At 41.3% G+C, this 14,054-nt stretch overlaps 1 protein-coding gene across 1 annotated transcript; it reads left to right on the top strand.

Moving 5' to 3' along the window:
- The first annotated feature begins 1,940 nt into the window (after nt 1-1,940).
- LOC125507240 (chitin-inducible gibberellin-responsive protein 2-like) lies at nt 1,941-3,077 on the top strand. Its single transcript, XM_048671885.2, has one exon. The coding sequence runs from the start codon at nt 1,977-1,979 to the stop codon at nt 3,075-3,077; it is 1,101 nt and encodes a 366-aa protein (XP_048527842.2). The 5' UTR covers nt 1,941-1,976.
- Nucleotides 3,078-14,054: the final 10,977 nt, after the last annotated feature.

Raw genomic sequence — 14,054 nt, 5'->3', positions numbered from 1 at the left:
TACCAATGCTGAAACTTGTTACCTTTACATTTTGTATTGTTAATTCTTATAGAAACCTTTCAGTGCTAGAGTTTATTGAAATCTGTTCAGTAAAACCATTGTACTATACCCTGTAATAAACTAACTACTCTACTGTTGCACTAGCCACTGGATTAGTGTATATTTGTAGTATTTGAATGGTGTTGCATTAGCGTATGGACATAAATAAAGTGTGGCAAGCTTTCCCAGATATGTGCTCAAGAAAACTACTACCTGTTTTTCTAAATACTAGACGTTTGGGTACTTTAAATTGAACAGCAAAAACGTCTTATATTAAGGAACCAAGGGTGTAGAGTTCACTCAAATTATCCCGGTAAAGCTAGTCACACCTTTGTTAAAATTAATGTTCATTATGTTATCGGAGGAGGTCTGTATGTTTGTCTCTAATGCCTGTCGACTACATACCTGACATCATGATGTAATGTTAAGTCATTTCCTTTTGTACAGTGTCACTGAATTATCAAGGCGGTGATGGCATTTTATTTTAGTAGAACTGCACAAAATTTGCTTAAAAGAAGAAGAAAGGTCAGTAATGGCTCAGTTTTTCAGAAAAAACTATGTATGCCTTCCTGACATCAGCCGATGTTGCTTTATTTATTCCTTCAAACAGGTGGTTAGAAACAGGCTTGCTACCTTTTCCCATTAAGAAATTGGAATGCTTATGTTTGTGAGTCTATGCTTCAACTAGTGCCACTTTTAGAGTAATCACACTTTCAATATCTATGCAAACAGGGATGCTCGATTTTAGTGGAACTACACAAAAATTCCAACTGGTTCAACATTAGGAGCATGTTTTTTTTCCAAACCTTTATATCCAATTGGTGGCACTATGAGCTGTTCATTACGAAGGTACATGGTTTGCTACTATCTTGCTACTCTTTTTGTACTGTCATTAGATAGTAATACTAGTGATTTGCATGTGAATTTATTGGCAGGGTGGACCTACATTGGAGGTGCAGAACAGGATTCAATGATTGGATGCTCAATTTTGGTTGTATCGATTTCACCTCTTTCATCACTTCGAACATGGATATCCTTGGTCTCATGAAGAATAGGCGCTATATTTCTGCTCTGGGCCAGCAAATCAATTCAGTATGAAATTGTTCGGGGAAAAACATAACTGTATGAGATTTTCGAGTGTAGAACATGACAGATGCTAAGTGGAAGAGACATGTTTAAACCGAAAATACAAGGTGTGGTATATGTTTACTAGCTGCTTGATATTTGTGCAGACAGAGATGTCTGGCCGTTGCTATTTGGCAAACAAACAAAGTGTCCGCAATTTTGGTTGAACTGCACAAGAAAATAGTATAGTCACTACATGCAGTGTCATTTGAAAATAGACACAGAAAGATTGGATAGTCACTTCATGGACTGCAGAAAATTAGTACTGTACTATTTATTGGCCAACACTAGGTGCTTCATTGCTTTGGTCTGATTATACAATGGGCATCATTTTGCCTAAGTTAAAGCTTGTATTCCGAAAATAGTCTCACGGTGTGATCGAGAGAAGACCAAATCATATTGCAGTGGATGTTCCTCCATCATGTGTGGTTCATCCTCATGGTTCTAGCTGTTGGTGAAACCACTTACGTTTGCAAGAGGAATTGTAGACTTCACAAACAAATTTGTCTTTCAGTCTGTACTGAATGTTGGCCAAGAGAAGCATCCATGTTAGTAGGAAGAACAGATAGTTTTTCTAGATCTTTGCTTTTGGAGCTACATATTTGTATATGATCTGCGAATTATTGAGATGCAGTGCATGTGCTGATGCAGAGTCTGCTTTAGCAACTGCCATTAGCAATCATCCGAGCAATCCTAGGATCAGTGTGCAGTTGGTGGATTATACTTTTGATGGTGATGAGATCACGCATGATAAAAATGAACAAGATGAGGTTGTGGAGGAAGACCGAGTTGGATACTTGAAGAAGCTACTTATGTCTTGTGCTAGAGCTGTGGATGAGAAGGACAGCTTGGCAATCGATATGACGGTTCCGGAGTTGGGGGAAAATGTTTCAGTATCTGGCAAGCCACTCCAGAGACTTGGAGAGTACATGGTTGAAGGGCTTGTTGCCAGACTTGCCTCCTCCGGCCATTCAATCTACAAAGCTTTGAAGTGGCAAAAGCCAAATGGCTCTGAAATGATATCCTACCAGCGTGAATTGTATGCCGTCTGCCCCTACTTAAAGTTCGGCTACGTGTCGGCAAACGGTGCAATTGCAGAGGCCGTCAGAGGAGAAGATATGATTCACATAATTGACTTCCGTATCTCTCAAGGTGTTCAATGGATTTCTCTCATCCAGGCTCTTGCGGCCAGGCCTGGTGGACCACCAACTGTAAGGATCACATGCATTGATGATTCTGAATCAGCTTACGTGCGAGGAGGCGGGCTAGAGATACTCGGGAATACTTTGTCAGACATTGCTCGCGAGTTCGGGTTGCCCTTTGAATTCCATGCACTAGATATCTCTGTCAGCGAAGTGGAAGAAGGGCATCTTGGAGTCATCCCTGGGGAAGCTGTGGCAGTGAACTTCAACCTGACACTGCACCAGATTCCTGATGAGAGCGTGAGCGCGGCCAACCACCGCGACCGGATCCTTAGGCTGGTGAAGCAGTTGTCGCCCAAGGTGGTCACCATTGTGGAGCAGGAACTCAACACGAACACAGGCCCCTTCACGCAGAGGTTCGCGGAGACACTCGACTACTACACCGCCATTTTCGAGTCCATCGACGTGGAGCGCCCAAGGGAACCGAAGGAGAGGACCAAAATGGAGCAGCACTGCCTGGCGAGGAAGATTGTGAACATCGTCGCCTGCGAGGGTGCGGAGAGGGTGGAGCGGCACGAGGTCTTCAGCAAGTGGAATGCGCGCCTCACGATGGCCGGGTTCAGACCGTTGCCACTGGGCTCCCGGGTGAAAGACAACCTCAGGACGCTGCTGCACTACTACTCGTCGAACTACAGGCTCGCCGAGAGGGACGGGGTGATATACCTCGGATGGAAGAATAGGGCCCTCGTGGTATCGTCTGCATGGCACTAGTGTTATAATGTGATCTAACGACCAACTTCATGCTTGTGCTATGTCCTCATGATCTGGGTTGTTTTGAACCATGTATTGTGTGAACTCTGAACTACCTGTTTCTTAGTAATATGTGGAATTTGATCATATTTCGTGATATGGGAGGGTTGTTCATTTTTATCCTTCTCTGTTTCAGACACTTCTTCCTTTTAAACCGAGTACCGGAAATGTGTAACCACAAACATTGCAACGTAGGCAATTGAGTTGAGGCCACAGATTCCAGGGTGACATTGTACCAACTACATGTTCCTGGTTCACAATATTAGAATAGAAAGTCCTGAAGGGTGATTGACCACTGGTGATAAGTTCTCTTCAGATTTTTTGAAATGAAGAACAATATCAAGGCATGCTATTAAAGTTATTTAAGTCATGATCAGTCGGATTACAAATTATTGGTGATTCAGTTCACAGTACAAAACCAAATAGTAAAAAAAAACAAGGCTAAAACCTACAAGGCGTGGCTCATCTAAAAAAACTAGAAGGCATGGCTGCACGAATTAACAATTGGCTACAGTGTAAGTTCAATCGACGGCTCGACTAGAGAGCATGGTTGACCTAAAATGAAGAGCGTCGACCGGTGAAGGCTTGACTTCAACATTCAAGACATGTTTTGGAGAGGGCCTTGGCTACCTGCCGCCTTGTCCGCTCACCCTGAATCGACAAATGCGTGAACGTGCTTTGATACCTATTCCCAACACCACCCATTCCTATCCCAAAGACTCCCGTTTGTGATGCTTGTGCCAAGAGTTTGGTGATCCTTGAATCGAATCTCTTCCTCTTACGACTTAAACCTAGGTTGGCATGCTGCTCTAGAATTTGGGTGGCTCATGCCTGCTAACGCCTAATAAGGCTAGAGTGGTGATCAGGAGAGTATCCTACTACATATATATAGGCTGGCCAACTTGGCGTTAGTTCCTGTCTCGTTTTACTAGGAGAGAAGTGCATATTACACCCCTCAACTCTAGCCCTAGTCTAATATACACCCCCCAACTCCAATATCATCTACTTTACACCCCCAACTCTCAAAACCAGGCGGAATTCAACCCTCCCCTCCCCGTTGACCGGTTTTAACCCAGTTGACCGGTTTTGACATGTTGACTGGGTGAACAGTAACAAAAAAATCAAAAAATATTTTGGTTTTTCCAATGAGTGAACAGTAAATTCAAAAAAAAGTTGGAAATAAAATTCAACAAGCAGTTTCGATTTTTTACCTGGTGAATAGTAAATTCCAAAAATACTTTTTTCCAAAAATACCGAATTATTTTTGCGTGGACGATTTTTCAGCACGTGATGTCTGTGACAATTTTCAGCTTGTTTGGACATTTCAGTGGTCTCTCAACAAAAAAAATATATCAGCCCGAACTGTTAACTGTTTCATGCAAATATAATTCAGAAAAAAAATCCCTTAAGTTTTTTCCTGAAATTTACTGTTCACCTGGACAAAAAATCAACATTTTAAAAAATCAAAATTATTTTTAATTATTTATTTAGAACTTTTTAAAATTTTACTGTTCAGCCGGTGAAAAAACGTAAATTTTTTTAAAATATATTTCTTTTGAATTTACTGTTCACCCAGTCAACAGGTCAAAACCGGTCACCGGGGAGGGAAGGGTTGAATTCCGCCTGGTTTTGAGAGTTGGGGGGTGTAAACTAGATGGTATTAGAGTTGGGGGTTATATATTAGACTAGGGCTAGAGTTGAGGGGTGTAATATGCACTTCTCTCTTTTACTAGAGAACTCGAATATATATGTGCTTCAATGTACGCATTACCAGCTCTGTACTTTTGATGGTTCGGATGTATAAATCAAAGTCATCAGAAAAGGACATACTCCAACTTGATGCAGTCACACATGCAGGGATAGAGGCAGGGGTGGGCGAGGTGGGGCCATGGCTCCCCCCATGGTATTTTATTATCTGAAAACACCCCTATATTGTTAGTTCAAATGCTCTATTTTTTAATGTTTGCCCCCCTCCAAGCTTTTACCTCTTCTATTGGCCCCCCTTTATCAAATTAATGGCTCCTTCCCTGCACATATACCTGTAGCAGCGCTAGTAATTTTTTTAAGACAAAGGCTCTTTATTACCTATGTATAACAATATAATGCAAATACAAATCTGACTGCATAACTGTTTTTTGGTCAGAAACCTTGTCGATAAATCGGAGCACACACAATCAAAATCTAACGTGGACCTTTTTTATTTTCTGATTTACATGCATTAAGCAACATTGCTTACTGATTCTAATCGATTCATTTGGTTTGCATAGCTCCTCGCTTACGAAACTTCTGGACATTTACAATGATGGCACCATGTTGTGCAGTCACCAATCAGTGTAACTGTAGGCATAGGGTCAACTTTAGCATCTCCTAAGTATTCTTTAAGGTTTATTGACAGTCGGACACCATATCATAACAAGCACTTAGGTACAGTTGGTAGAAGAAGAGAACAATTAATTAAACTTATAGTTCTTCTAGTGGTTTTTTGAGTATCTATGTGCACATTCTCTAATTATTGTAATGGTGTAGTAGTGGCAGGCTCATAGCTGTGTAGTGGTGATTCAGGTATTAAATGGGAATCCTATCCTACCATTTCCATGTCATAGTTAAAATAGTTTTACCAGTCCTGGCTTATTAATCAAATGGAGGAAAATATGTTTAAGTTTCAGATTGAGATCCTAAAGCAACAGATGCTATAACAAATTAAGTTGATCTTAGTGGTCTCCGTCCAAGAACTTCAGGCTAAAACCCGATTATTAGGTTAATCATGGTTCTCAAATGTTCATTTGAAATAGCTAAGTATTTTGTGAACCACAACTCTTGATGCTTAACCTAAAGTTAGTTTCCTAAATACTAATTTTACTTAGTGGAACATGAAGATGCTACAGGAGTAATTGCTCCTACAAATATGTTGGAGTACACGCCTCCTAGGGGGCTTCGCGGGTGAGAGTGCCCTTCGTGTCGTCCGTTAGCGTGCCACGGGGGCCTCTTGGGGGCTCTCCGCCGTCCGATCTGCCCGGACGACGCGCACTCGAGTAACCCACCTCGGGGTCCATGACGGGTGGACCATGGGCGCGTGTGGGGCCACCGTCATGAGGCGGTTTTGTCCGCGCCCACGTCGGGTGTCTCTTGTGTTGTCCCTACGTGCGAGAGAGGCCAGACCCACTTGTCGGTGTCTTTGCCCATCGGGGGACTAGTCCGGTCGTGCCAGGCGAGCCCCCGCGCGCGGCTTGCTAGTGGGGGGTGGGGGTGGGCTTGGTTTGCCTGGACGTGTAGGGGTTGTCCTGCACGGACGCAGAGGGGCTTGGCCACCCAGACACTAGTCGTCGCTGGTTGTGACCAGCTGACGTGGTATGGAATGTGTAAGGTCGGTTTCCCTCCCCTGTGCATCCGTAAAAGTGCCTTGCGTGCTCGCCCATTTGGTACGGCCTTCCATATCCTCTTCTTCTCACTAAAGCATGCGAGATTCTCCTTGTGTCGCTCGCTTCTTCGGGCAGTGGCGGAGCCAAGGGGGGGCGTGTAGGGGCCTGCCCCCCCCTAACGATCGAGCGAACATTGTAGGCAGCAATCTGTTAGCGACATGATTTGCAACGTAGAACGTACGTGGGCCCCCCTATTATGTGAATTCTTGAGAAAGGAAAAAAAGGCCCACGTACAGGCCCACTAATTAGGCATTTTCTAAGTCCATTCCAAGGCAGGCTGGACTTTGCTCAAAAAAAGGCAGATTGGACGATTGGCCGGCCTCCGCTAAATCTCCGTGATTAGCGCGTGCCTGGTTAGGGATGCACCGCTGCCGTACTAGTATGCCTTTGCCGCCTCCTTGCCGTGGGTCTTCCCTAAGAAAAGAACTAATTCATACGGCGACACAAACTGCTTCACTCACCAATTCTTTAGGCTGCAGTCAAAAAACTAGCTAAGGCCTAAGGATAACAGATCACATTGTCTATTAATCTCTCTCTATTCTCATCTTGTATCATGTTGAACTTCTACATCAGAATTTACTTATATTGGCTGTGATGTTTTGTGATGGGTCGCTGCGCTAGGGTATAGGCACTTGCAATCGTTCGAAATCTCGGACCCGTCAATGAGGAGGGGCTGGAGTTGATTCTATAGGTATATGGCAACATTGATCATTTTTTGCAAATTAAACAATAAAATATCCTAATACAACCAGCGATGATTTGCCATTCAAACCTATATAAATGAAACTAAAAGCCAACCATATGGTAATACATGATAATTCTTGTTTGTGTATGTTAAATTTTAATATGAAAATGGTTTATAGCATGACACTTCATGTCATATTTTAGAATAGTTTGATTACCAACTTCGTCTTCTTGGCACATATCTGAAGCTATTGACCAATTAGCTATTGCTAGACACCCTCCAGCTGCAAATAAAATTTGTGTGTCTAGGCAAAGTTAAATTTGAATGATACTTGAATACTTGAATATAGAATTATTGGGTAGTATGTGAGGCACAAAATATTTTCTGGCTTCATCGTCGTCTGCCCCCCCCCCCCCTTATGCCTAAATCCTGGCTCCGCCCCTGTCTTCGGGTGTGTCGATGTGAACATGGCATCCATTGTCGAGGCGGCCATCGTTGCGTGCTTAAAGTAAGCGAGGGCAACGGAAAGCCGGGGTGGCCGGCGGCTGTTTCCGTTTCCTTTGGGAAAAGGTACGGGAGGAGGCTGTGGTCGTCATGGTTTTATGAGCTTCTTCTCGTTGTTCCTTGGTCGGAGGAGGACGCGGCCTTTGTGAGCAGAGGCCCCTGGAGGTGTTGCGTCTTTCTTCTCGTCGCTCGGTTCCAATGGTTCTTGGACCGTGTTGGATCTTTTGGTTTGCTCTTTTCTTTCTCCTCGTAGGATTTCTGGCATGTATATTAGCTAACCATTTGTTGTTAATATATTCAAAACTATGCCCACAAAGCACACCCAAACCTTACACCAACTGATCAGGAAGGTGCGGGACAGCGAACCAACCTGTTGTTGGATGGTTAGAGAGACTGTGGTATCTCCAGCTCATCAGGGTTCAAATCCTGGTGCTCGCATTTATTTCTGAATTTATTTTAAGATTTCCGGTGATGCGCATTCAGTGGGAGGAGACGTTCTCGTCGACGACGAGGTGCCTACGATGACTTCGTAAATTTTTCAAAAAAAAATATTGGACGACCACAACCAAGCCATCCAGATCCCGGAGCGTCAAAAACAGGGGTAGGTGCTCCAAACCATGCCAACGGGCCAGCCTCAACGACATCTAAAAGCAGACCAGGCATTCGCGGACACGCTAGCTAGATGGAGGCAGGAACAGCGAAAGGCCGAGCACGCAAAGCTCCTCTGCATCCGAGCGACACCACCCGGCAAACGGGCACGGCATTGCTGCCATCAAAGCCACACCGCACAGAGGCAGAAACCGAGAAGAGAGCTTGCCTAGATGAGTTTGTCCATATAGAGAATTTGCCTAGGCATCAAGCCCCAACAGTGCATAACCATGAGTGCCTACAATTGTACGTGGAAAATGTGCTATAGCCGGGCGCGGCGGAGCGCGCCTTCCTATTTAGTAATATTTGCCGTCCTTATTTTAGCGTATTTGGTCGAGGTTGTTTTTTAGTACTCGTATGCAAAATTTAATTTTAGGAACCAATCCTATTTTATTCATCCCTCTTTCAGACACTTCTTTCTATTGAATCGAGTAACGGAGATGGTTAGCCACACTCATTGCGATATAGCCAATTGAGTTGAGGCCACATAATCTGTGGTGGCATTTTACGGACTACATACTCCTAGTTCACGCTAAACATCAGAATAGAAAGGTGGTCGGTAGTTCCTCTTCATATATTTTCTAAAAAGAAGAACAATGGCAACAAATGCCGGTCTATCTTAAAGTTGATTAAGCCAAGATCGGCCGAAGTACTCCCTCCGGTCCTTTTTACTCTGCATATTAAAATTCTCTGAAGTCAAATTTCACAAAATTTGACCGTATTTATATAAAAAAATATCAACATCGTTTATTTCTCTTGAAATGAAAATTGAAAGCGGGTTAATTCTTTTACAGACGCCTTTTTTTAGGCGGTCGACATCCATTATGCGGCATAGGTGTTACATCGCGTATACAACTTAATCGCACACCACTTTTAGCAACGGCTCGTAATGCGGCATCTCTTCCACTACCAGCGCCCTTTACCATAACTTCTACTCGTTGCAAACCTACTGTACGAATAGCATCTACTGCTGTTCTTTGACCAGCATAGGGTGATGCTTTTCTTGAGCTTTTGAATCCACAAGTACCGGCCGAGGACCAAAAAACCACCCGACCTTGTGGGTATATGAAACTTTAAGTCATGACACATCTAGTGGTATTGATTTCAGATTATGAATGTTGGCACTTTTTTCTAGAAAGTTGGTCAAACTTTACAAGGTTTGGCTTCAGTCAAATTTTATATGCGAACTAAAAAGGACCGGAGGGAGTACAACATTATGTCGATACACTACGATGCAAAACCAAAATAGATTTTTCAAGGGGTGTAGTTGTTGGAATTTTTTTTGGTCTACCCCCTAATTCCTCTGGGCTTATCCATGGTGCCGCTCACAATTCGCGTATCTGAGGCTGGGGGTAGGGACCTTCTTATATTGTCTTTCCAAAGAGTCCGCCTCTTATACAGATATAAGATTCCTAGTCTTTTCCACTAGTTTCCGGGATAGAGTCCAGATCAAATTACCAACCACGATCATATTTGTCTGTTTAACGGATTCTACCCGTTTTGTCCCCGGAGCACGCGCTTGTGAGCAACGCGTCATAATAGAGTGTAAATTCCTCTAATTATGTAGATCAACATTAGGGCTGTAATCTAACTATACGATCTAACTCCTTCCAATTATCAGTGTACCCGGGTAGTCTTTCCAATATAAATAGTATATTGTATTCCACTGATAATTGACCAGCTTCCTTAAGCATACAACTTAAGTATGTTCCAACAAGTGATAATTCCATGCTAAACATGTAAAGCAATTCCATGTACAAATACATGTATAATTCCATAATGAGGTATTCTGAATATTTAACAATTCCAGGTAATTTGAATATAGTTGCAGGACACATAATTTCAACATCTCCCACTTGTCCAAAACGATCATTCAAATATTTGTAAACCCATAGCCTTAACATGCTTGCCAAATACCTCCTGACTAAGAGACTTAGTCAAGGGATCAACAATCATATTAACACTACGTTGGAAACCCACAAATATATATACGGTGATATTTCCCTTCAATATGTTTCCTTGCTGTGACACTTAAGATCACTAGAGACCTTTAGTTTCCGCCTAATTATTCCAGCATAGCTGTCTTTGGCACCTCGAGTATTATTTTCTCGAGTGTAATTCCACCTTTATAGGCACCTTGAGTATTTTGTTTCCTCAAGTGAAATTCTGCATCAATTATTTTCCATCACATATATAATAATATGATTATTTCCGCGTCGAGTCAAGTATAAGATAACCATGTTGAATAAAATTTGAAAACCACATAAATATCAAATCCAATAAGTAAATGAAGTTCCATGATTAACCATGTTAGAAATTCCTGACTTTGATCAGTGAACCTGCACCATATTAGTACTACAGAAAAATATGAATATGCGCACCTGGACTTATTTCTCATCTTGTAGACCTCATCAATGTGTTTACCTTTAATATAAATTTAAGAACAAGTGACAGGTTGTGATGCACTTTCCACAATCTTATATGATGTGTGAGATTCCCTTAACTGCTCATCTTTCCTTCCACTGCCTGAATGCAGCATAAATTCCGGTAGCTAAGGTATGATAATATAATGAAGATACATACGAACTCCAGTACCATTTATTATTCCATTTTTCCTCAGTAGTTCAAATATAATTCCTGACCGAGTATGATTCCCTTTATCAAAGGTATTTTAACACATTTGCAATTTTCCATAGAGAAACACTTCAAAGTATTTTCTATGTATTTCCACTCGTAAAATTAAATAGGATTTTCAAATGTTCCTTTCATATGAAAGTTAAAACATGACCAAGTTTTGTAGATGACTGCCTTGATTCCTTTAGAAAACCATATGACCTGCTATTCCATTGATGTGAAGGTTCTTATATGACCATACATTAATACACTCAATTAGCAAACCATGTCTTTAGTTCCTCTTTCCCAAAATTCCAGGGGAGAGAGTTTCCACAAAGTATATTTCCCTTTATGTGAAGAATTGAATAACAAGAGTGACATTATAATATTCCAGCGAGCCAAATTTCCTTACAAAATATAAAAACACTCCCAGACAAATAGGCTTGCGATTATTTGGTATGATATTAAGTTCCCAAACTATGCTCTTCCTCATCTGAGTTTATTCCTTCCCGCAATTCTTCCACCCATAGTTGACATTGATGAAAAAAAAAACTTTCTTAAGAGAATTTAGTGATTCCTCTAAAATTTAGAGTGACATCCCCCAATAACACATAATAATTATCCAGACGTCCAAGCTAATTCCTCACACTTATCCTAAGCATGTTAGTATTGGGAGTTTCACTGCTTGTAGTTTCCTTTGGGGTCAAGATTATTCCAGTATGATTGTTAATATTTCCACCCTTGATCATAAAAATAATTGTTTTCCTACTTTCCACCAGTTTTCCTTTCTCAAATCAAAAATAAAACAACCCTTTGATCCACTAGAATAGCCATGAAAAAATTCCTGGTGTGCACTTTGTATTAACTGAGAATTTCCTGTCAAAATAGAAGATTTCCTTCCAGTCTACAAGACATATAGTGACTGTGCTAGATGAATAATGATATCAACAAACGACAGTGTCCAATACATCTTTAAAAAATACAAGGGAGTATAAAAGACATTCAATAATTCCATGATATTTACATGTTCAATTGATATATTACTGAAGCGTACTTCCCCCACCAATTGGTTGTTAAAACTTTGGTAATCTTTAATCAACCGATTTTCCACTTCAGTACAACATGTGACAAGCACAATAAAACATTCCGACTTGTATTTTGAAATAGTATAAACATAACCATATCATGTGCAATCATCAATGATAAGATAAAAATAAATAACATGACCTCTAGTGGGAGTGTCCAAAAAATAATACCATAAGTACCACAAGAAAAAAGTGTGAAACCTTTTTATTTCCTTCCACCTTAAAAAAAGAAGGTGTGCAAGTAAAAATACTCATTATATATGCTTCCCAAGTACCACAATCCTCCCACTAAAGTTTAGAATTCCAGAATCAGTAAGCCACTCAATTCTTACTCAATTTTGTTCCATGATATCTGACCAAGTCGTCCATGACAAAATAATAAATTCCAAGCATGTGTTCCCATTAACAACATTCCTCTCCATGAGTTATCTTCCCAAATGACAATCTGGGTTGCTAACTTCCAATGGACCATCAAGAAAGAATAAACCATTGTGTGAAATTCGGTAATGCACTAATTTTATCATTGAGCAATATTTCCACTCTTCCCTTTCCAAATAGTATTTCATAAACAATGGGTTTCAAGATAGAACCATAAATCAAATCCCTTCTTACTAAAGTTGCACAGAATGTCCTATAACGAAAATACTTTTCCTCCACAAGGGAGTTTCATGGCAAATTTTCCAATTCCAAATTGTATAAGATTTAGCAGCAATGACGAAACACATAAATATGGATAATTTCCTTTGGCTATCAGCATGTCAATAAAATTGCTATTGTATTCCAGCAATAAGACATAGCCTAAATCCATTTATACTTGAAAAGATAGCACCAAATAAATAAATATAGTGCAAATATTATCATTAGGCATACCAGCAAATGAAGAGCAAATTTCCTTGTCCTCGGAGTAACTCACATCTTCCTCCATAAACAAGTGATGCAAAAATAATATGTACTTCTCTGAAATCCCTTTCCAGGTTATGCGTAACTTTCCGCAGAATAATTCAACCATTTGCTGATCAACTTCTTCCAAGGAGTAGACATATTTTCCTTGTTATGACATACATGCAGTTGATTAGCAAACCATTAATGAGTGATGTAATAAAATATAATAATCAACAGATAGGATTCGTAATTTGCTTCTTTTTCCCCGTAGCACCCGTGCACAAGTGCATGCGCGGCTCTTCCGGCCGGCCTCTCGACCGTGCAGTTGGCTACATGTTAGACACAATAAATAACAATAGAAATTCCCTCTCTTCCCTTCAAATAATGGCTTGAAATTCCAGTAATTTTTAAATGAAAAATTGCTGCTCTTGATGATATAGATAGTAGCGGCAGCAAGCGTTGGCATGACCTGCAGTTTCCGAGCAGTTGCTCGTTCAACTTGGAAAGTCCTTGAGTGGAGATTTCCTGTTCCTTGGTCAGCAAGCTGCCAAGTTCAGGTCAATTAGAGATGAGTTTGATCCTGTATAGCTGTCGACGCATCCGTGCCTATTCGTGCAGCAAGTAGGAGAGGCCGCAAACTTCTGAACGTCCCGACGGAGCGATGCGAGGACCATGTGAGTCGCCACTGTTACATGATGCCAGAGTAAATCTTTAACTTCCAGATCCGATTAAAATAAAAGAAGAATCTGTTAACAATTTCCGGCAGCAAATCTTTGCCGTGTTTCCGATCACACACACGCATTGGATCACCTTCCAGCACTCCTTCCTCACGTGCCCAGAATTACCTCATGTGGCTTCACGAAATATCAACGCCAGTAGTACTCCTTGATCTCCGTGCAGCAAGTTTAACCTTCCATGCCCCACGTGATGTCACGATTAGCTTCCTAGATTTCTGTCATGGCTGTGCTTCCGGTTGATCAACGCGCAAAACTTCCAGCAACCTGCAGTGCGGCGCGCTTGCCGCTTGATTTCTCGGTCCACATAAATTATTCAGCAGAACGATCCAGCAATTTGTACTAGTCTGACTCGATCCATGTACCCC

The sequence above is a fragment of the Triticum urartu genome, chromosome 5A, assembly GCF_056163025.1.
Source record: "Triticum urartu cultivar PI428250 chromosome 5A, HENAU_Tu73, whole genome shotgun sequence".
NCBI lineage: Eukaryota > Viridiplantae > Streptophyta > Magnoliopsida > Poales > Poaceae > Triticum > Triticum urartu.
This window is presented reverse-complemented; position numbering and strand designations above follow the sequence as displayed.